This window comes from Empidonax traillii, unplaced genomic scaffold (assembly GCF_003031625.1).
Source record: "Empidonax traillii isolate 1590-97213 ecotype Southwest subspecies unplaced genomic scaffold, ASM303162v1 scaffold218:size1087226, whole genome shotgun sequence".
NCBI classification, from domain to species: domain Eukaryota; kingdom Metazoa; phylum Chordata; class Aves; order Passeriformes; family Tyrannidae; genus Empidonax; species Empidonax traillii.
Genome location: NW_020955411.1, coordinates 607,663 through 630,704, shown reverse-complemented (window position 1 = coordinate 630,704; position 23,042 = coordinate 607,663). Strand labels below are relative to the sequence as shown.

At 51.3% G+C, this 23,042-nt stretch overlaps 1 protein-coding gene across 2 annotated transcripts in view; it reads right to left on the bottom strand.

Moving 5' to 3' along the window:
• The window catches only part of TMEM63B (transmembrane protein 63B), a 47,601-nt gene that overhangs the window by 3,397 nt on the left and 21,162 nt on the right, over positions 1-23,042 (bottom strand). Inside the window, exons 2-23 of one of the 2 annotated variants that reach the window (XM_027887665.1) lie at positions 15,550-15,754; positions 14,859-14,938; positions 12,975-13,013; positions 9,363-9,453; positions 8,517-8,554; positions 7,637-7,779; positions 7,315-7,366; positions 6,934-7,042; positions 6,314-6,384; positions 5,453-5,533; positions 5,214-5,337; positions 4,987-5,120; positions 4,710-4,847; positions 4,402-4,555; positions 4,032-4,138; positions 3,185-3,271; positions 1,596-1,661; positions 1,293-1,455; positions 1,030-1,135; positions 727-894; positions 471-586; positions 175-255 (exon numbers count right to left, since the gene is read on the bottom strand). In XM_027887665.1, coding sequence (XP_027743466.1) covers positions 175-255; positions 471-586; positions 727-894; positions 1,030-1,135; positions 1,293-1,455; positions 1,596-1,661; positions 3,185-3,271; positions 4,032-4,138; positions 4,402-4,555; positions 4,710-4,847; positions 4,987-5,120; positions 5,214-5,337; positions 5,453-5,533; positions 6,314-6,384; positions 6,934-7,042; positions 7,315-7,366; positions 7,637-7,779; positions 8,517-8,554; positions 9,363-9,453; positions 12,975-13,013; positions 14,859-14,938; positions 15,550-15,732 — 2,331 coding nt within the window. In that variant the 5' untranslated portion in view covers positions 15,733-15,754. The remainder of the gene's footprint in view (positions 1-174; positions 256-470; positions 587-726; positions 895-1,029; positions 1,136-1,292; positions 1,456-1,595; positions 1,662-3,184; positions 3,272-4,031; positions 4,139-4,401; positions 4,556-4,709; positions 4,848-4,986; positions 5,121-5,213; positions 5,338-5,452; positions 5,534-6,313; positions 6,385-6,933; positions 7,043-7,314; positions 7,367-7,636; positions 7,780-8,516; positions 8,555-9,362; positions 9,454-12,974; positions 13,014-14,858; positions 14,939-15,549; positions 15,755-23,042) is intronic. The other variant, XM_027887666.1, reaches the window with a different exon arrangement.

The following is a 23,042-nucleotide window of genomic DNA, read 5'->3' as shown; positions in this document are numbered from 1 at the left end:
AAGGTGAGGGGCACAGTGCCCAACACTTGCCTCCCACCCTCACTGGGAGAATGCAGGTGCTGACTCAGAAAAATGAGAAGTGAGGAGTGAGGTACTTGGACAGGGAGTTACCTCCCCCTTTCCAAACCCAGGTAAGGAATGTTCCAGGGCATGGAGATGGGGACAATGACTCACAGCTGATTTGGGAGCTGGCAGATTGGTAGCAGGTCTCCCGTTCTGCCTGTTGTCCATGGCATCCACCTCTGTGTGGTCAATCTGGAGAGGAAAGAAGAAACTGAGAGACTGCCAGGACAACATGCTTGCTGTCCCACCTCAGGAGCAGCACATAGGCAGCAGGAACAGCCTTGGGACTGTCCCCTCTGTGAAGCCAGGGTTGAAAGGCTCTGCTGAAGGGTAGGCTGGGACCCCTTCAGAGCCCCTGCTGTTTTGAGGCTGAGCTGCCCTCCCAAGGAGGAGGGTCCTGCACCCACCTTGTAGTTGTGAGCGCTGAGGTACTTGAAGTGCCCAAAGCAGACGTGACACAGACAGATCACAATGGTGATCACAAGGACCACAAAGGTGAACATGGAAGTGGGGGCCACGAACCCTGGGACAAAGGAAAACCGAGGTGGTGGTATCAGAAGGATTGTGACTGTACTCTGTGGCTGGGGGCTGCCAGGACCAGAGCCTGGCCAGGGAAGTGGCTCTTTAGGAGGCCAAGGGCTGGCACCCCAGCCCAGTGCTCACCTATGCGCACGGTGGAGAAGAAGAGAAGCCAGAAGAGGCAGAGGATGGGGGCTGCCACTACCTGATTCACAGCCCCTGAATGGATCTTCTTGTCCAGCTTGGCAGGCAGGTAAGCATAGTACAGGTTGTATCGGTCCACCAGGTGCTTAAGCAGCATGTACATGAGCCCTAGGAGAAAGGGAAGGATGCCAGCAGAGTGAGGAATCAGCCTCTTTCCCAGACTGAGAGGGACTATCTCTCCCACATCAGCCTTCTTGCCTCCCCTCCGTCTCTGACACAAGGAGACAGAGGGGTATCATTTACCAAAAGGGACGATAATGGGGCAGGTGATGCTGTATGTCATGACCACAGTGAAGACGCACATCATCCAGGCGTAAGCAGCCCCGAACTGGAACTCATAGGCCTGGTGCTGCAAGAGGGAACGGAAACCCATCAGCAGGACCCCGGGAGCTGAGTGAGTGTGGGTAACACACCCAGTTCTACACAAGCCACTGGGCAAGCCCCACCAGGGTCCCACTGCAGGAGTGGGTGCAGGCCACACCCCATCCCCTCAGCCCTGTACATACTCGTTTGACGTTCCTCCGCTCGGCCGCCGAGCGGGCCAGGCAGAGGCGTATCATGTACATGAGCAAACCGGGGATGCGCAGCAGATCCATGGCATTCCCGATGAAGGCAGAGGCGATGACATAGTTGACAAAGAAAGCCCCGTTGTCCGGCAGGAACACACACCTGGGGAGGTGCAGCAAGAGCAGGCTACAAGGGGAGCTCCCTCTTTGCAGGGCAGCAGCTGGGAGCCGCCAGTACCTTTGGGTGTCAACAAGAACCCATTCCCCATTGTAAAGAAACTCTTTCTGCTCAGCTCCACTTACTCAAATCGCACAGTGGCTTCAGCGAGGAACTTTTTGTCAAACAACCAGCGGAAAAACACATCCAAGCTGCGGGATAGGAGGGCAAAAAGAAAACAGGGACCATAAGAAACAATAGATAGACATGTACATGGCAAATATGTGGAAGCTGCTTTAGAAGGACCGAAAGCTCTGATCATAAACAGTTTTTTTTTCCCTCCTGGAACATGTCACCAGCAACTATGTAAATCAGACATTGGAAAACAAAACAAAGCAGAACAGTGTAGCACTCAGAAAGGTATGCAAAGCTTCCCACTTGTGTGTTCTTATCCCTTTGCCCGGATCCTATCAGTATTTTCCTCTTTCCTCTGTGCACAACATCTATGCAAGGAACAGGTGACTGACTCTACAGAAGAATGTGGTTAGTACAAAGTACCCTCCAACAAGAGATTAACAAAATCTTTTAGGAGTAAACAAATCCCATTTCCCTAAATTCTGATTTTTTGATATAAAACCATCCCATCCTCTGGCACTGGTGGAATACAGAGGCCCAGAGGCAACAGCAGGGGGATTGACTCCTCAGAAGGGCAGGCAGTCTCTTCAATGGTCAAAATGCAAATCTTCCGAGAGCATTTACCTGCCTAGTTGTAAGGTTACATGCAAAGTAAAACTGATGGGTTGTATTTTACTTAAGTTGTGGTTGTCATGTGCTGGGTGCTTTAGTGAAATTCTTCTCCTTGGTTGCATGCTACTCCTGTAAACCTTTTGCCAAAATGCCTATTTTCTCACTAAATTAAAAGAAGTCTCTTGGGAAACGTGTAGCGTGTTCTCTTTATTTGAAGTGTGAATTTGAGGTGTTAAAGAACTAAAGGCTCTGCAAGAGTTCTGCAGAGTGCAATCTCTTGGAGTCTAAACGTAATTAAGTTGCCTGGGCAGTGTGGCTTGACCTGGGGCTTTACACCCACAATGTGTAAGGAACAAACTACCACAGTGAGAGTTCCCTGTCCCACATTCACTCCCCAGTTTCTTATTCCTCATGCTGGTTCCCCTACTTGGCCCCTGTTCAGTGCTGCAAGCCCACACCAATGGCTGGCAGGTGATGCAGTTTCCCCACACGGCAATTCTATAAACTGTGCAGGAAGATTTGGGGCTCACATCCAAATAGATGAGCAGTGCTGCACATCCACTATCCCACCCAGCCAGGCAGTGCAACCTACTCAAGTTCTGGCTCCAAACAGGGAATTCACTAGCTTTGTGCAAAATTCAGAGTGCACACTGAGCAGAGGAGGGGAGTGTTTCCTTCACCAGCAGAACTTGAGTGGACTTTTCACCAGCATCCACTAGCCACGCCAACTTTTGCTGCATTATTTGTAACACCATGGCACATGTCAGTGCATCTGCAGATTGAGTCAGTCATGTCCTGGAGACTCAGATATGTACGGTCTGGCCTGTGCCCCCCAACCAGAACCAAACACATTTTCCTAAGGGGATGGTGGCCAGGGCACCAGTGCAGTGAGGAAAGAATGTAGTGCGTATATAGGAGAACAAGCAAGGGTGCATCTCAACCCTCCCCATGCTCCAGGTCTCTGCACTTGCCTTCCCAGCACCCCTACCTGCTCAGGCCCAGCGACGGCAACAGCAAGACCATGAAGATGAGGAAGGTGTAACACTTGTGCATGGTTGTCCTATTCTCTCCAGACCTGAGGGCAGAGAAGAAGCCGTTAGCCCTTCACTGTCACCCCATCAGCCCCATGAGCTGTGCTCCCATGGGATTTTCATCAGTAAGCACTTCCCAATCTCTAATCTGATTCCCATCCTGTCCACTCCTTAGTATGTGAGTATGTCCCCTTTCCCTACAGTATGTTTGAAATCTGTTACCGAGTCCCAGTTCCTTCCCCCTTGTCTCACAGGCTGTGCAATCACCTCCCTTGACCTGCAATCCTCAGAGCTGGTGACAACCTCTCCACCAGTCTCTGAAACATAGGTCAGAAAACAAAGCTTACATTGCATGTCCTGTGGGGAACATGCCTCACAAGCAGCTCATTCCTAGTGCTCTGCACTTAGAATACTTTCCTTGTAGCCAGAAGCTGGAGCAGCTGAAATAATTTTCCCTTGGAAAAGCTACGACTTACACATGGGTACAGGCACGCCACTCCTGCCTGCTCACTTGAGCCAAGGCTTCCTTATCTACTAGCATTTCTCGCAGTGACCAGCCCCAACTCTTCCCAGCTTTTTCTTCTTGTAGGCCTCTGTAAAGCTCCGCCCAGACAACCATGCTGCACAACAGCAGCTAAAGACTGGCAGAATAGCTGTCCACAGCAGTCCCCAGGTGTGGAAGACAAAATCACAGAAGAGAATTTCAAGCAGAAGGATGCAGCCAGGAGCTTTACATCAGTGACCAGTGTCTAGCAGCCAGGCAGCTTGCTGGTGTGACTAAGAACAGGTGCTGGCTGTCCTTACCTGGTCCAGTGCGCTTCAAAGAAGGCAGAGTAGTATACAATGGTGGGCAGAAGAGCAGAGAAACACCACAGCAGCAGGGTGGGGAAGAACTGGGTGATGATTGGATTCTGCAACAAGGCAGAGAAGAAATCAGTGTTATGTGGTGCAGCAGTTCTTGTGCCAGCCACAGGTACAGCTGCCTTTGCTGACGCCAAGTCCCCAGCACTGCAGCTGCCACTGCACCCTGGGCAGGCTCAGCACCTTCCTCACGGTCAGCCGACAGAATCTGGGGAATGCTGACAATCCCTCTGCCTATCAGCCCTGCAGGGTATGTTGTGCCTTGGGGTGGTTCCTATGCTACCCATCCTGTACACATTTCCGAAGTCCTTACATTGAGGTACTCCACGGGCTTGGTGACATTGAATTTGTCCATAGTGGTGATGATGATAGCAGGGGTAGTGAGGAAGAAGAGTAGGATGAAGAGGATCACATTGATCACAAAGCAGCGGATCCACCATACGAAGCCCTGGACAGAGAGGTGTTCCCTGGGAAGGAGAAGGAGGGCATCAGGATGGCTGCACAGGGCAGCATAGCAGGTCAGGGCTTCATGTGCATGCCACAGCCCAGCCTGTCTGAACAGCACTTGGGGTGCCAGCCCAAGGCCTTCCCCCTCCCAGTCAGCTCTACAGAGTTGCTCACCAGTAGATGTTCTGTGGGTCAGGGGCATAGCTGACAGTCCAGTTGGAGACATGGAGGGACTCACTGCAGGAGGAGGCCCTGGGCTCTCCACGGCACGCACAGCCCTGGCACTTACAAGCATTGAAATCTTTGAGGATTCTGAAGAAGAGAAAGAGGGACAGGCTGATGCAAATGGCTGGCAGGCTGAAGGGATGCCTTAGCGCTGGCATTCTTCTGATTTAAGGCAACGGCTGGGAAACATCACCTTCTTGGTGAGGGCAGGACCCTTTGGACTCACATGGCTGTGATGGTCTCGTTGTGGAAGGTGACAAAGGCCATCCCCAGAGGCTTTTCATTCACCTTCTCCTTCTCCCGCTTGTAATCATCCTTAAGCTTCTCCTCCAGCTTGGTATAGTACTCGATAGCCTCCACCTGAGCAGGAGGACAGAGGTCAGAGGGGAGATGATCTGGGCAACCAAAGCCACCATGTGCTCCACATGCCCAATACCTCCAGCTCTCCCCTACCTCCTCACAGCCCCTGATGACACAGCAGCACAGGTGGCCGCAGGGCTTGGGGTTGATCATGGTTGTGTGGCTGGTCTTGCTCTTCAGGTTGGTGAAGTAGATTCGCCCACGCTCAGCTTTCTTCCTGAAACAGGAGAGCAGAAGGGAGGGAAGGCTCAGAAAAGCTCCTGTGGCACCAGACTTGTGAGGGAGCCAGCAACATTAGCCTACTCTGCCTTCTTTCCCAAACTAGGAGTTACCTCTCTGCATCAAGGAACATCAGCCGGGCCACATCGTAGCAGGGACGGGCCTCCAGGACAGTGCAGTTGGCATAGGCCTCCCTGTGGATGAGAAGCACCAGTTCATCACACCTGGCTCCAAAGGCTGTACCCTCAAGCAAACCCCACACATGCAGGACTTCTGCCCCAAGAAGAGTGTCCTGGGCTGAGTGACATGATACATACCAAGAGTTTGCAGGGGAGCCTGCAGGATCTCTACCTTATGGCAGAAGCAACACATGGGGCAAACGCTATATCCTCTGGGTTTTGGCACAAGGAGCCTCTCTGGACTTTTGCCCTGTAGCAGCAAGGAGCCTCTCTGACCCTACACTCTCTGCTTTCACAGGCTTGGGGTCAGAAAGAGGCAGAATGGTTCACAAAGGTTAAAGGCATTTCTCTTCTACCCATGGTGCTTCTAAACATGGCTCTGAGATTTCACTGAGATTCTGACAGAAGAGGAACTTAAATTTTTTGTTAAAATTATATACCTTCTACAGGGACTGTGATCAGGGCAGCGGCACAACATCCCATAGGAACTGTTTGAGCGCCTCCTGCCTGTATCTCATCTCTGATCTTGGCTACATCTCAGGACATGCCCTGTCCGCTGCTTACCACACTGACCCCCTATGAATCTGCAAGAGATAGCTGGGCATATCCCAAGGCACAAAACCAAGGATACTGCACATTCAGATAAAAAGTTAGCAGAAAAATGAAAGCAAGAGGCGCAAAATAAAGGCATTCACCAAGTTTGCCTAGTGCTCTGTATTATTGCTAATCCAGGTAACACTAGCACTACTCTACTCCCTGTTATGGAGCAGTCTTTAGGGACACAGTGAAACTCACTCAAAATGCTTCTTGATCTTCTCTGGCTCAGCATATTTTGAGATCCCATTGATGAAGAGAGTTCGCTTAACCTGGAAGAAAGAAAGGAAGGAAAAGAAAGAAAAGAAAAAAAGAAAGGAAGGAGGCACGTAGGTGTGGATGGTATAAAGGATCAGATTGCAGCAAATCCCCTCCCAAGACTTGAGTCAGTGATGAAAAAGGGCAGTCCCATCACTTCTGGCAATCAGGACTCCCCCTCTTCTATGCTTCCCTAGCTGTAGTCATCCTGTATCCTGGTGCACTGCAGATTGTCAGGCTAGGGACTTATACTGAAGCTGCCTGAACAGAAACAGGGCTACCCTTAAGAAATGAAGGCAAAAGCCACTGCAGCAGTCCTGAGAAAGAACGGGGTCCTTCCATATATTTACCCAGTGCAGGCCTCTCATGTTTCCCCACAAGCAGTCAGAGCTGCTTCTCCAGAGGCAATCTGCCTTTGGCCAGGCAGAATAAAAGAACAGCCAAAACATGACAGTCCCAAATTACTGTGGGAAGTGAGGTGCTCAGCACTCTCTCCAAGGCTACCTGACTTGACCAGAGGACATAGGAAAATGTGCCTGGGAGAGTGGCCAGACCCCGCTCACCAAGTCATCCTCTTTGTAGCGCATCTTGGAGGTGTGCCGGCGCATGCTGAGCACTGTCAGCAGCAGGTATAGGAAGGCAAAGATGGTGTGCAACCACAGCAGGTGATTCCTGTTACAAGGGAGACCACAAAGGTCAATGCAAGGTTGCCACTACAAGTTTGCGTGTGGCTGGTCAGGCCCTGAAGGCACAGGAGCCACGAGCACACACATGCCTTACAACCAAATTCCAGGAGCTCAGCCTAGAAATTGGAGCAGGGACAGCAGCCTCACAGCAAGGGCAGAAACGCAGCCTTCAAGGAGGCGAGACTCTGCAGCAAGAGAACCTTTACAAAACACCCCTTGATGGCCTCAGTTATCTATCCTACCCCTGCGTATACATACCTAGAATTCAGGTTAGCAATAGTTGTCCTCCCAAAGCTGTAGGCGTTGTTTTCTAGGGAGAAAGAGGCAGACACAAGCACATTCAGTTATACAGAATGGCACAGAGCACCACTGGGGTGAGCCATGGCAGTAATCTCACCTGCAGAATACCTCAAAACCAAAGCTGCCCAGGATGACCCTGTGGTTGCCCTATACTCAAAGTGAGGCAGCAGTCACAGTTTGTCTGTGTTAGTCCTATCCTGCCCTCCACTGCTACCCCACAGTCTGGAACACGGTGTTGAAAGCAGTTCCCCCAGCCAAGCCAAAGGCTTTTTGCTCTCACCTAGCAGGTCCCCTGAGAAGTTGACAGGTAACACAATGCCCACGGAGAGCACACCCACGACCACCAGCAGCCCGATGATGTGCCTCTGGAAGGACAGGTAGTGCACTGCATCAACTCCACATTTGTCCCGGATCTCGTCATCCCTGCCAAGGAGAGAGAGGCTGTCAAGCACTTTTCTACATTCCCCTAAGTGCTAGGGAAAAGGACTGCTCCCCTCCCGATTTAAGCCCACGCAGCACCCCTGGTTCTGCCTTATAGAGCTGTAACTAGGCTCCAGGGTAGGGAGTCCAGCACTAAGCCTTGAACCAGCCTGTGCAGAAACCTGCCTGTGCAATGCTTACTCAGCCCCACTCCCCATGGTCCTGCCCTCTGTCCCCCAGGACAGGTAGCTGGACACACACAAACCCCACCTTATACCCTGAGGTGGGCCTTGTCTTCTCTGCTAAGATATAAGATGGCTGATGCTATCCCACAGCAATCTGAAGCCAGTAAGTGCTTAGGAGACTATTTCTGAGCTTCATCATGCTGAGGGCATCTCCCTGCATTCTCCTGTCCCCTCCTCATAGCCACTCCCCAGAGAGCAGTGCCCCTAGCAGGAGTCCCAGGGAGAGGAGAATCTCTGCAGAGCAGTGAACAGTGTTTCTGAGCTAGGACTGAAGTGGAGGAGCCCTGGACGGGGTGCTCTTCTGTCATTCACTGTGTGACCTTATTTTGCCTTTAAGACTCCTCATCTAGCCCCATCTTTGCTTGTCCTCTTCAGAGAGGGGGCAGCAGGAAGGGCAGTGACTTCACGCAGCTGTACTGCATTGGGCAACCCAACAACCCCACAATGCCCCTCCTTCCCCATGTGAGTCCCTCAGGAAGGTCCTGGGGCACTTACTTTATCCTGAAGATGGCTGTCAGCCAGGAGCAGAAACCCTGTGCAGAAAGAAGACAGGACAGTCTCATATCACTCTGTGTTCCCTTATCCCAGGTCCTCCTTCAAAGGCTCTGGGGACTAGGCTGGTGTCCTTGCACCTCCACTGACTTGGCTCAAGGGGACAGACCATGAGCACACAGATGTGCAGAGCCACAGATGGGCCAAGGTGAGGGAAGTGACAGTGCTACTCCGCGGAGCACAGTACAGGTTGGACTATGCCATGTGGCTGTTCCCTACCAACTGGCAGCTCAACATCCCAGGCAACCCATATGCTCCTGGTTAACATGGGAGCTCTTCACTGCCTAGGGACACCCAGAAAATTTACCATACAGGTACTTTAGCCATCATCCTGGACAAGAGAAGCTCTGCAGAGACTGGGAAGGCAGGCTGGGCCAAGGCAGTGCTCCTCAATGGACACCTAGGGGAGCTTTACCCCCCCATCCATCACACCCCTGTTACCCTACTGAACTGTGCCTCCCCTTTAGTGAGGAAAAACCACAGTAGAGGTAGACTGCAGTGTGAGGAAAAGCTGGCAAGTAAGTATTGTTCATAATGCTGACCTTATAGGCTGGACAGATGTCTGTTAAGTCAGAGGGATGTACAGCCTATTTATTTAAGCAAACATCTAGATGCTGCATAGTTACGTAGCCTTGAGCTGCACCCCCCCACACACACACACTACAAGGTGTGGGACTTAAGGCCCAAGAATGGGCAAAAAGTGTTTCTTCTGAAGAGCCCTTTGTTCAGCCAAGCTGTGGGCTCCTGGCCACTCAAAGGTAAAGCGTCTTGACTCTTGCTGCTACTCACATTGTCCCTCTGGTCGAATTCCACAGAGCTGGAGACGGAGGTGAGGCGCTCGTAGCGGTCATGGTTGTCAGAATGCAGGGCGGAGGCTACGCTAAAATGACAAGTGGGAGGTGAGGGAGAAAGTTAGAAGATGCGAAGAGGTAGCCTGGCCAGGAACCAAGAGCGCACCCAGGAGACGAGAGGTTAATTCAGATCAGTTTGCACCAGGTGAGATGAAGAGAGGCAAAATCAGAGAGCAGAAGTATCAGTAAACAGAGACCCCTCCTCAGACGGTATGCTGAGTCTGACAAATGCCATGGGCTTGGCCATGGATCTATTTGTTCAGCACCTTCTGAGAGGCACCCATGTTATGTGGCAGCCCCTGCGAGGCGAAGCTGGCAGAGGGTGTCACAGAAGAGAGATGAGGTCTGCTTAGCACAGGGTTTAGACAAAGGAGAGCAGGTGAGAACCAGAGGGTGCTGCAGCCCCTCTGGCTCTAGCATGGTCAGAGAGGCACTGGCAGCAGCTCCTGTCCTGAAGAGCCTCACTTGCCTTCAGGAAGAGGAAGGGTGAGAGTCTGGTGGGCTGCATCCTGCTACACCAGTCCTCCTCACCCTTAGTGCTTCAGTGCAGGAGGAAGAAGCTGCAGCTGCCTGGAGCCATGCTCAGCACAACCCGCTCCACAGCTTCAGCTGAGCCTCCTGCCTGGAAATCCCTTGAGTAGGAGTAGACAGCTAGAAGTGAATGCCTGCATGCTAAAGGACAGGAAAGCAAAAGAGGTGAATATCCCTTTTAAAGACCACTTTACTCTGGGCACAGGCAGAGACCTAGATGAAGAACCTGCAGCAGAAGCATCCAACACAGACAGTAGCCCCCGCTACAAATGGAGACAGAGGGAAGCTGGCAAAGGAGGCAAGAAAATAGTCCAGAGACCTAAATTAAATAGCACTCGCAAGATGACAACAGCAGGCTGGGACCTCAGAGGTGCCAGAAGAGATATGGCTGACCTGAAGGCTAGAAACAAAGCAAAAAGGCAAATGAAAACACGGTCTCCCTGTAATCAGTACAAGTCAAGGAGGATCAGATGGACAAGAACACTGAGAAGCAGCTGCTGAGAGACAAGATAGGAGATAGATGATACTATGGGAAGGAGAACAAGCCCTTGTGAACCTGCTGAAGGAAAGAGGATGAGACACGTGGCCTCCCTCAAAGCAGAGCAGCACCTGCTGAGCCCCTAGCTGGAAGTAACAGAGAGAGGGGAAAGGAGATTAGCTGAAGGTCAGGGGACTACAGCAGTGCAGATTAGACAGCGGTGTGCAGCCTTGCCACTGTGGAGCCCAACACCCTGCTCTTCTGGAGGGACAGCACGAGCTTCAACCCAGCTCTCAGATCTTCAGCACTCTAAAATCAGAGGCCTTGCAGCTGGGCACATGGAGTGAGGGTGAACTGCTGCTGTGCACAGCCCTGAGGAGAGCCCAGCAAGATGACACTGTGTGCTTTTGGCTTCTCAGTATTGAAAAAGTAGAGGGCAGAGCAGAAGCAGCACTGGAGGGAACAACTGAGAGGAGTGCAAAGTTATCAGATGACCAGTATAATTTAGCTCTGTGCAAGGGGATGCTGAGACAATAATCGTGATGACTTGCAGTGCTGAGGAGACACAGGATGCCGAACCTTGCCAAGGATGGACCGCTGAAGAGGGAGCTCCTGCATCTGCATGGAGACTTTTTAAAGCAAGTGGATGGAAACAAGACTGCCCAAGATTAAAGTGTGACCCTGCACGACGTCCTGAGTTTGGTGCAGGCCTTGCCCAGGGAAGGAGAAGGACAGGGTCTGAGGCATGAACAGCCTCAGACCAAGGGAATCACAGGCTCTGAGAGGGGAGACCAGGCATGCCACGGAAAGGGTTTGCTGCAGTGTGAGGCTGAAGGTGGCTGCATGGGTGGCAAGCCCCTCAGGGCTCTGTGATCGCTTCCCTCACACACAGAGGTGCAGGTAGCTTGCTACAACCTCCCAGTGCAGACTGAGTCACCGATTAAGACTGTCGATGGCTATTGCAAGCTCTGGCAAGTGGCAGGACAAGGGTACTTGCTGGTTCTCATGAAAAGGGAACATCTGAGGAGGATGCCCTTCCCCACAAAGAGTGATGTTGTATATTCGAGGCCTGGGAGCATCAGGTGACATATGTGTGTTCCTAACCACCTGTCACTGCACCCCAGTGGAGGACAGCTGGGATGGGAAGGTGCCATCAGCTGGGGAGGAGCACAGCCAGAATGAGGCTTCCTCACCGAGCTCCACAGGTTTTTGAAAGCTTCTGGCTACCAACACTGTCCTAGCTCAAGCAATAGGTTTGGGGGTGGTATGTATGGTGTGTGTGTGTCAGCAGATTGTTCCACCAAGCTCAGATGAAGAAGAGGACCAGGAAGAAGCAATCCCCTAGTGAGATACAAGCATTCATGATGGTAAATGAAGTGGGCCCCCGAAAGGCCTCAATGCATAATGGCTCTACCTTACTCCCCTCACAATGTGTTAGCAGTAAAAAGTTGCCACACACACCTGAAGCAGGGCCAACCACTAAGTTAAGCACTCAAGCATGAGCGAGATGTCCCCTCTGTGCCATGTACCACAGCTACCATCGGTTCTGTTTTCACAACTTCCATTGCTCTGCTCTCAGGGCAAGGAGCACCTACAAAAATAAGAGCATTCTTGTATCCTCTTAAGGCAGTAGCAGTCCTCTGCTTTGCAAGTGGTGAGGCTTTGCAAGTGAGAAGTGAGGCTGCAGCTTGCTGCCCTGGCCTCAGACACAAACCAGCATGGTTGGATCAACCACTGCAGGCTCTGCACTGCCAGCTGATCACTTCCTCTGCAGCATATACCATCCAGCCAGTCAGCATGGCATGGACAATGCTCTTTTCTCAGTCATAAAAGCAGCAAGAAAGAGACAAAAGCAGGGAGGGACATGACAGGGCTTAATGGATAATGATGGGACAAGGTGCTGAAGGATGCTCTCAGGAAGTTTCTTCTGCAGGGGAAGAGAGAAAATCAAAGGTGCTGCCTTGCTGGACATAGGGGTAGGTGGCAGGGGACAAGGGCCAACAATTGCCCTGGTCCCAGAAGCCTCATGGGGTAAAAAGACAAGACACACAAGTCTTGCTAGATCCTCTCTGTGTACCCCGCTACCCTTGCATCTGGGCATGGTGGCAGCCCCTCGTGGCACAAGAGGGACCAGGCAAAGGAGCCTCCCCTGCACCTGGGTGACCTGAGCGTGCTGTGGGCTCAGGCAATCAGGCTTCTTTCCTTCCATCATAAGGCAGGATATCTGGACACAGGCAGATATAGCAGGGTGTGTGATATGGCACCCTCTGCCCAGGTCTGGACCTCGTTGGCATTGCTGCCCCCAAGGAGCATTTAAGGGCTACCAGGGGGAAACCAGGGTGCATTCAGCTGTGGTAGTGGATGACACAAAGGGGAGGAAAAGAGAAAAGCACAAATCCACCGAGAGGCACAAATCCATGCCCAAACTCCCAGCCATTTAGATTAGTTCAGAAGCAAGACAGAAAACTGCAAGAGAAAAGGAAAGAGAGAGGTTGTGAGCAAGAAAGAGAGAAGAAATGAGACCCTGAGAAAACAACATACTATTCCCGCTCCTCTCTTTCCGTCTCCCAGCGTCGGCGCCTGGGGGCACAGAAACAGAAAGGGAGAGGTTACAACCATGGGAGTAGGTGCTGGGTCTCCTCTTTCATAGGGAGCTATGCACCCAACATGGCTTCATACCATCCTGAAGAAGAGAAACCTGCCAGTGGTAAGGGTGGAAAAGCTCCTCCTTCCAGAGCTCAGCAACACCTCTGGATCCAGTCCCCACTGGCCCAGGGCCATTCTGCTTTGCTGCCAGCTAAGGGGAAGCTGGCTTCACTGGGAAGGTGGCCTGGCTCCACACCATGGACATCGCAGGAAGCTCATGAGGGGTGGGACCAGGTAGGAGAGACTGTCTGGCTGCCATCTGAGTTCCCCTTCCATGTCTCCTTCCCATCCAGGCAACCAACACACTTGGATCCCGCTCTCCCAGAATTCTCATCCTACTCCATGGATAGGCCAAGCAGCAGGGGCTTCTCCCTGGGATTCTGGTCCTTTTGATCCATAGCCTTTACCATTATCATGCTGTCCCTCCCCCTGTGCTTACCGCCTCTCCCTCTTTAAACAGCTGGCACCCTGTGCCTTTCTGCCTACAGCCACTGCTCCCATTCCCTTACACCCACGGTGCTCAAGCACTGCCTCCAAGAAAGTCCAGCCCTCTCTCCTCAATGGAGGTCAGAGTTGTGCAGCCCCTTTAGCTACCAGTCAGCACCTGGGTCCAGATTGCTTAACCCCGAGAAACTGCTGCCCTCTCCCCAGTGAGGTCTTACAGGGCTATCCACTTTCTCCTCGTTTTCCCCGCACTGCCTCTGCAAGGCTGATTTCCCCAACCAGGCCAGGAAAGGAAGGACAGAGGAGCCACAGGGACACAGCTGCTTAACTAACCCTATCAAGGACCAGTTATCTAAAGCAGGAGAGTTCCTGGTTCAATGCTGGAAGAAAATAATTCCTACTCTTCCCACTGTTGTGCAGGGAGCGCTCAAGAGCGGCTCACTTGAACTTGTACTGCCAAAAGAACCAAAGTGGCTAGAGCTCAGCCCCATCCGAGCCTTTGGGCGTAATGAGTTCACGGAGCTGATCAAGCTGAAGGAAAACCTACCACAGCCAGCCTTCAGAAGCCACACTTGGCCTCCAGCATGTCACAAAGCACTCCAGGCACAGAAAATCTCTCCCCTGGAGAAAGCTGGACTACATGCACAACCCCTCTAGTTCAATCAAGGAAAGTTCCTTGTTTCTGCACTGGAAAAAAATACTCACTGTCCTTCCTGCTGCTGACAGCAAAGACTAGAACTGCAACTCACTCTGCTGTGGAGCTGCCATCCACAATGGGCCCTGGCTTTTGCTGACAGACACTGGAGCCCACAAATGCACCAGGCGGGAAGGATCCACATCCAAACCCGTTCCTCAGCACTTGGGATGCGAGCTAAACTCACGTCAGCACAGCAATACTGCACCTGGAAACGCAGCGTACCACTTTCAAGTGCTCTTAACAAGAACTGCATCCAGCAGAGCCACAAAGACACCTTCAGAGGCTTAACAAAGCCTTTGCTGTGGCAGCCTTCACCCTTCCTGTGACCTCTTGTTCCTCTATCCTCCTTCCATCTGCTGTTCTTCTGTAAGGGGCCCTGCACACTTCTGTCACCGTAAGGACATAGGTGATATGGAGTCAGTGGGGACCACTCCACGTGTTGGGAAAAGGATGCTGTAAGAAAAAAAGCCAGTAAGCAGGGAATTTTTTCCTGTTCCAGGAACTCAGGGGATGCAACTGGCACGTCTGCCGTTCCTCCTCAGCTGAACAGGCACACACAGTGGGATTTACCTCTTCTGCCTCATGGAAAAGAAGGGTACCACTCATACCTTATTTCCCTGTCCCTTTCCCACGCATACCTGTCAGCATCAGTCACCAGGGCCAGGCGTCCATAGTCCCAAGCAACTTTACGCAAAATTGAAAAGACAAACAACAGTACCTGGAAGAGACCAGAAGAGAAGTTGTGAGAAAAGGCACTGTCCAACTCTGTCCTTGTCCTCTGCATGCAGAGCCACGGGAATAGGGAGGGGACAGAGTCCTCAGCTAACAGCACACTGAGACCGCAGGACAGCACAAGTTCCCCAGGACTGTTAAGTCAGACTATCTGGATGTTGTAGGAGGCAAAGGTACAGGATGCAACACACAGTAACTAAGGTAGCCTCACAGGATCAAAAGGCCCTGTGGTCCTTAGGAGTTGAAATTATGGCTACAGCATCTTTGGTCCCATAATTTCTAAGGAGGAACAAGCAAAGCCTTTGGGTGGTAAAGCTGCAGGGATTTGATACCATAAGTGGGAGTTTTGGGGTGCAGGACTGGCCCACTTCCTTAGGTCTGCAACACCCTTCCATGAGGCTCAGTGTGGTGGCATTGGAGTTATGTCAGTAGTGGCTAAGCCCACAGTGGCTAGGGGACATGATCAGGGCCAGAAAGTTATCCAGCAGCAAAGTCAGAGATGGCATTTGGGGCCCTCAATTCTAACCCTCTGACCACAGTCATCAGTTCTCGGTTAATTAGGGGAGAAGCTGCTGAAGCAACAGCAGGCAGACTTACAAGAAAGCACATAAAGTCAAGGGCTAGGACGGTGGGCACCCCGCCGAAGGGCAGTCCCTGCAGGACAGTGCTGCGGATGCGTGCACTGTAACAATAGTCCTTGGTGCTGTTGTTGTTGTTGCATGTGGAGGCTTTGCAGGTGGCCCCTGTTGAGCCCAGGGTGGCAATGACGTAGGGAAGCATCTCTACAGCTTCATCGTCTTCCCTGGGGAAAGGAGAGAAAGAGCTGGTTAGATGCACCGTTCAGTGCCAGCTGGATGACAATGTAGCCCTACTGGAATTAGGAGTCAACCTTGCCCACTAGCTCAGTCTTCCCTGCGCTATAGGATTTTCCTGGGACCAGTGTCCAAGGACAAGGTCACCTGGAGAAGCCTGATGAGTTTGGGAGCACTAGAAGAACCCAAGTTCTTCAGCAGCTGTGGTCCCACGCCATACAGTTGCACCTCTTTCCCCAAAGACTACTCTTCTTCCTGAGAACACAGTCTCCCAGCTCCAACTCCTCAGCAGCGAGAATATTTAGGTACAAGAAAGAATGAAAGGGTGGGGTGGTGGGATCATGAAGTCACGTCTAAATGATGGAAACAAACTGCTGTGGGACAGCTGCTGCATCATGATCCCACAATTTCCTTCGCCTGGCTGCATAAAGCCATTAGCTTATTAGGCTGAATCATTCACCCTGTGCTTACTGAGGGCCTCAGCCTCAAGGTCCCAGGATACCCATCAGGGGCTGGTCACACCCCCTGCTTTGTTTCTTTCCATCCTCTGATGCAATCACACAGGGCAGAGAGGTATATCCTGGCAATCTCCTGCCTGGCTGCAGAGATTTATCAGCATCACAGCACAATGCTAGCTGGATAATGACCACAAAACTATTTGCTGCGGTGACCTAGAGAGCTTGGCTTCAAAGTGATCCCTCCCAGCTCAGCTGGTATGGATGCACAGCTGCAAACCAGCTGAAGCACAGATGACAAAGGGCAGACTGAGGAGCAAAAGCCCAGCTAGGTACAGGCATTGAGAGGGGGGCAGCCAAACTGGAAAAGCCACAAAGCAGCCTGTTAAGAGATAATTCACAGGTACAGAGCTGGAGCAGGGCTGCCAAGAGCAAAACAAGAGAGCGGAAAAGCAGGAGAAAAAAAACCAAGAACAAACTGGGAAGCTAGAGAGGATAATTCACCTTGTCTGAATTAACTAGAGACTTGGAAGCTCCAGGGGAGGGATGGGAAAAAATGATGGGATTAAGACTCAAAGGAAAGTCACTCATTTTGGAGCATGAATGGTTACACTCCTCTGTAAGTACAGCTTAGATGAGCTTTTTCTAGACCTACTAAGCTCACTCGAAGTGCCTTCTCCTTCCCAGGACACAAGATGTCTTCTGGCTCTAACCACTCTCACCACATACCCCCAGTATATCCTCTCTTCTAACCCTACGGAAAGGTGTCCAGAACCGCATACAACATCCTGGGTACAGAAATGACCTTGACTGCCTGAACAGCATCCTGATGCTCTCAGCATCTCTCCGTATGAGCTACTCCTCGTGCGGCTGAGCATGATTTACTTCTCTGATGGCATCTTTGCGTGATGAGGAAAAGCATCTTTGTAACCAGCCTACAATCCTGCTGCCCTGAGTAGCCGCAGTAAATTAGAAGCCAGCCATGTTCCAGAGCAAATCACTCCTTCCAATACACCTGGCTGCATGCTTATCATCTTCTCACACCATTTCGCTTCACATGGTGTCACTTTGGAGTTGCTTCATCTTGACAAATCTGAATGACTCCAGGGCATCGGCACATTTTTGGGTACACTGCTGCAGATTACCTCTTCTGGATCATTGATAGCGAAGGACCACATCCCTCTGCTCTTGTCATACTGAAATTGCTCATTCACTCCTTGGCTTTGTTTCTTGGGACTTCAGCCAGGTTTTGATCCAGAACTCTACATCTCCTCCAGTGGACAGTTTTCTTAACAGTCCACTGTTAAGAGTGGAGAAATTTCAGAGGTTTTCTGAACATCCAAGCAAGTTACACAAGTTCGCTGAATACTACCTATTATTTTACCACAGAAAGACTTGAAACAGATCAGGGAACTATGATTTTCCTCTGCAGACAGCAAACTGCTTACCTCGTTTCTGCATGTTTTATAGCCCCGTTTTCTGGTCATCTTTCTTAAAAGAAACCAGGCTCATATGCTCACATTGCCCACAACTCTATCATAGACATTATTTATACAAACTATTACATGCTGAAGACAAATTTTGCAAACCTATGGGTAATCTAAGCCACATTTCACAGAGGCAGGTCCCAAAGACATATTTTTTCCTGAAGGCTAGAGGGTGGACTGGAGCTAAACCTTCCTAGCCTCTCCAGCAACCCAGCCAGAACACCCAGTGATGGGAAGGATGTGGCATATGCCCAAGGCTTACACTGCCCTTCCATTAGCCCATTAGTCGGGTGGCACAGCAGCAGTCAGCATCATCCTTAGGTATGCAACCTTCCATCTGGCTGGTAAGCACAAGGGGCTCCCCATGGAGACTGGAAAAGCTCAAAGAAAGTGTTCAGAGCACTTCTGCTCCTCCAGATCCCTCAGCTGCAAGAACATCTGGCAACAGGCTAGAGGTGACCTGCCATCACATCACTTTAGGTCAGACCCCGCCAGGGTTATTCTGTGATTGCACCACCAATTAGACAACCAAGAAAGATACTTTGGCAACCAACTCTGAAGTCCTGATGAACAGCGTTTACCTAGCATCCTTCACCAAAGGCCTTTCCCAAGAGCCTTTCAGCTAAGCAGGAGACTGGCTGCTTTTCCCAGGCACAGTGCAACCCATGGGTCTGGCAATACCTCCATCCTTGCACTCGGTTTGCCCTTTGGTCTCAGATGCTTGCTCCAGGGGACCCTCTGCCTCCACCCTCAACCAGGCAGGGCATGCTGCAATGTGTCCTGCAAGGTGCAGGGCTGGTCCTGGGAGCAGCTGATATTAAGTGCAGTGTTTTAGGCAAAGCACAGGCAGGGAAGAAAGGTGGCATTCTCAGCAAGCACAGTCTTGTGGTACAGCAGCATACTTCCCAATTACAAAAGGAAATCTCTCTTCAGTGCAGAGGAGATGGGAATTTCTCAAGCAACAGCTACTCCTCTCCCCAAATACGCACCTGATTCCCTGCCTCCACCAAAGGCAGAGATGGTTTTGCAAAGCATTCTGCTCAGATCCCACTGCCTGCTTCTAGGGAAGGCTCCTGCATGTTTCCTTACACTTCATGCTGCCAACACAGGTAAGGGAGACCCTGTGACCACACAAACAGTTCCCTGGGACATGCATGGTTAAAGGTGCCTTTCCTGATCTGTCCTTCCCCTCAAAGGCTGTAGAGGTCAGGGCAAGCTTGGATCAGCCTGGGCTGAGATGCTAACATCAGCAAGAGTTCCCAAGCATTAAGAGCCAAGGCACAGATTGTTGGTGGGAAGCTGCTTCGAGGCTGGGACAGTGGGAACCATCTCAAGGTCTCCAAGCCCTTTCCTGACCATAAGCGCAGCTTCTCACCACAGCAGATACTGGAGCCAAAGAAGCAGCAATAGCAGGACATCAAACTAAGTCCCTTGTGAGCCCGAGTCTTGCCTTCCTGCACTCTGAACATTTAATGCTGACTTCCTCAAAACAGCATGAACAGCAAAGACAAACTTGCCAAAAGGCATTTTTGGCTCTTATTCAGCAATATTGGACTCCAGTCCCTTCTTGTCCCCAGAGAAGCCTTCTCCCTGCCTTGCACCATAGCCTCTACATCCACAATGGGACCAGCATGTCCTCACTGTCCCATGTTTTTAACCACACCCATCAGAAGCAGAGGCATCCTGCTTCCTAGCTGAAGTACATAGAGCACATCCCACCAGGTTCTGCAGCCCCAGCTCCTGCCTGCTCAGCCCTGTGCAAACAAAGCCCTGGGAACCACTGCTCTCGAGGGCTTGGTGGCCTCAGCAGTGCAGGGCCTCTCCTCCTCACCTCTGTCCTTGCCTTGCAGGTCAGCACAAATCACTGGGTTTTCCTCTTGGATGAGCACCCATCCAAGCAGCCAAGCAAGCCTCCACACTCCCATCCATCCATTGCAAAGAGAAAGAGGGAAGAAGGCAGAATGAGTCTGGGAAGGCCAGGATTACACGCTTTGGTCCTTTACTGCTGTGACTCAGCCTGCAGAGTGTGCATCAGGATGCTCATGGAGTCATCCTGCAGTCTGGGCAGAGGGTGACATGCAGCAGAGGTCTGAGGGGCTCTTGCAGGGCAGAGGACCAGCCTGCTGAGGAGGCTGCCTGCTCCACACTTAACTTTGTGTGGCCAGGGCACATAATAAAAACAGCACTGCAGGCCACCCTGAATACAGCATTCCCCATTCTCCTCACCAGCTCACCCTGGAGTCTCTGCCTCTCACACCCAGCACTCCAGTCCTCTGCCAAACCCCTGGCACCAAGGAGAAAGAAGAAAGAGAAAGCACCGTGCTGGGACTCAGATAGGAGTGATGCAGAAGCCGGGCAGCCATGTCACTGGCAGACAGACGCACTGACATGGGCAGGTGTCTATCTGTGTTCTTCCAGCCACAGCACTGATGTCAGCCAGACGTGAGGAGGTGACCCGAGAGACACTTGCAGAAAAATATAAATCAATAAAGCATATGCCTGTGCTTGCAGCCGGAATGACGTAAGCACAAAAACTACGTTCATGTGTTTTCTCACCAGTAAATGTTACTAACTCCATCTGTAATTAGAAAAGTGAGACTGTGCTCTGGTAGAGACCCATTTGTTTATCAGAATATGACAGTCTCACAGCAGGCTGGAGATGCAGAGAGAGGCAACCGGATACCAGCAGGTCTCAGACTACAATACCAGAGATATCCAGATTAAAAAAAAGGCAACCCAAAACTTGCTAAATCTCTGGGGCATAGCATTCAGGGAGGTGAGGTATATTTTGGTTCTCAATACCAGAGGGTGCTGCAGTCATGGCCTGTACCTTGCAGACTCCTCTAGGGTCCCCTTGGTCTCCCAAGCACCACAGGTAACCCATACTGTGACCCAGGGGATCTGAGCCCAGAGGATGTCCCACCCTGAGCCCCTCCCTGCCAGGGCAGCACAGACCTGTCTGCACTGGGCACTTGGGGACCCTCATGTAGCAGCTGACACCCAAGGCTGATGGAGCCTTTTCAACCCCCAAACAGCCACCTCAGTTATCTGCCCCTCAGTGGCACAGTCCAACAGAACTCTGCACAAGCTGCTTGCAGCCACAAATAGGCCACAAGAAGACTGACTCTTTGCAAATAAGCAGGGAATAGCCTCTGGAGAGATGGGGAGAAGGGGGCTTGCAAATTAGCTGAAAGCCTTTCTAAGAGTACAGCAGTTAAGAAAAGGGGAAAACAGTGCTCTTGCTGCAGGCACAGCAGTGGGAAAACTGCCCTGTGCCATGCTTCAGACCTGGCATGGGGCTTCCAGGCAGCAGAGGGCTGGAGAAGTGCTGATGTGATGGGTGCAGCAAGGAGGAACACCATCTGCAGGCCAAGAGAAGAAGCAAACGTGCTACCAGTGCATTTCCAACAAGCCTGGGCAAAGCACTGACAAGCATACAATAAGGATCAGTCCTGTGTGACTACGAAAGAGGAGGGCCTGCCAAAGTCCTATGTCTCTGCCTCCTTTCCATCTCCTCCTGTCAACATACAAAGCTCCCTGCACACTTCACTGTCTGTATGAGCTAGCCAACTAGACACCAGGCCTCCAAAGCTTTGATCTGGCAGGCTTGGCTCCTTCAAAGCAAAAACTAAGAGCACCCTTGCCCTGGGTCTGAAGTCCTTCCACCTGGCTTTGCACCAGGCCTCAAATATCTACAAGCCAAGGGTACTACACCTTTTGTTTGTGCGTATCAGCTCCCAGTCCTGGTGTTGGCAGGTACCGTCATGCCAGCCGGCCCCACGCTGCTCTGAGCACAGCCTTGCGGCAGCCGTGCGCTGCTGGTTGTGTACATCCCGCTGCTCGGGAACCCTGGTCCTGCTCCCAGCACAACTGCAAGCTCTGCAGACCACACAAGTGACTCTGCTGGGACGGTCCCTATCAGGGATGGTAATAGACAGTAACAGCAGGGAGCATTTGGATCCATGAGAAACCTGGGCTTGAGCTTCTCCTAAATGCAGAGACCTCCCCAGAAAACTTCTCGAGTAAAACAAGAAGGAAGCATGGTTTTCCTAACTGAAAGGAGGAAGAGAACTTCTGACATTTCATCCTGAACCTGATAAGAGGGTGATCCTTGAGGGACACACACTTTGGAGACCCTTGCTTACTTCCTGCGGCTCAGTACTGAGATGCTCCTTTGTTTGAAGAACTCCCCTCCCTGGGAAAAAACAATCCATGAGCTGGGGAATCCAAGCACCAGGCATACCTTCAAGTTTCAGGTGAAACCAAGCCATTTTATTTCCACAACTTCATCTTGACAGTCCTCCTTCAACCAGGCCATGCAACACTTCTTATCTCTTGAAAGTTTATTTTCTCATTCATGACTTTTAATAAGAACTACTTTTGGTCGCTAACTTTTATAAAGCTCAGGGAACCATCGATTTCACAACTCCATCCCTTTTAAAATCACCCAGAATAATCAATCGCAAAGCCTTGCCTTTGAACATCAGCAAAACCCTTCATGCTGCCTTCGCCCACTGGAAACTGTCTGTCTTGCCAAGTGATATGGATTTAGCTCCAAACAGCTACGTCTTCTTTATGCTCCTTTTTTACAGGAACCCCCTCCAAGCTGCTGGTAGTGCTTTCAAGTCATATGGTGCCCCGAACATAATGTACCATGCCAAGAAGGGCTGTACCATGGCTTGAAACCCTAGTGCACTGTGGTTCATGCTCTTCTCATCTCAGCTGGCTAATCTGTCCTCAGCCTAAGGGCAATTTGGTGTCTCTAGCTCTGTGTTTTGCTCCCACATTGCACACTGCTGCCCTCCTGCCTCAATTTTCAAATCCTTTTGGACTGGGTGCTCCTGGTAAAAGGGTGTCTGTCCCTGTCTGGCCATCAGGGTAGGGCTGAAGTTGTCCCCTTCCCCTCCAGGGAGGTTTGGTGGAACAGTGGCACCCACAAAACACTGTTTAGCTCTGTTTAGCTCTGTTGCCCAGAAGGCAGGTCTGACTGCCTCCACTGGGCTACAAGGAACCAACACAGCCATGGCACTCGGCATTTCTGTACCATGAAGGAGAGGTTCCCGGTCCCATGTTGTCTGCCTACCCTATGGAGTCTTGATGCCACGTGGACACCTCCAGTGATGTCCCACGGGGACCTATCCATGTGTCCCATCCTAGTCCGTGGTAAGGACCCATCTTTTCCTCTACTATCAAGAGAAAAACTCAAACCTATCAAACAGTTCTCCACATCAATCACTCTCAGTCTGCATGGCAGAGTCACAGTCACTGTGATTTGGATTAAATTTTGAGTGTTAGATTTCATGAGTCACCAAATCAAACACTTTAGTTCCAAATAT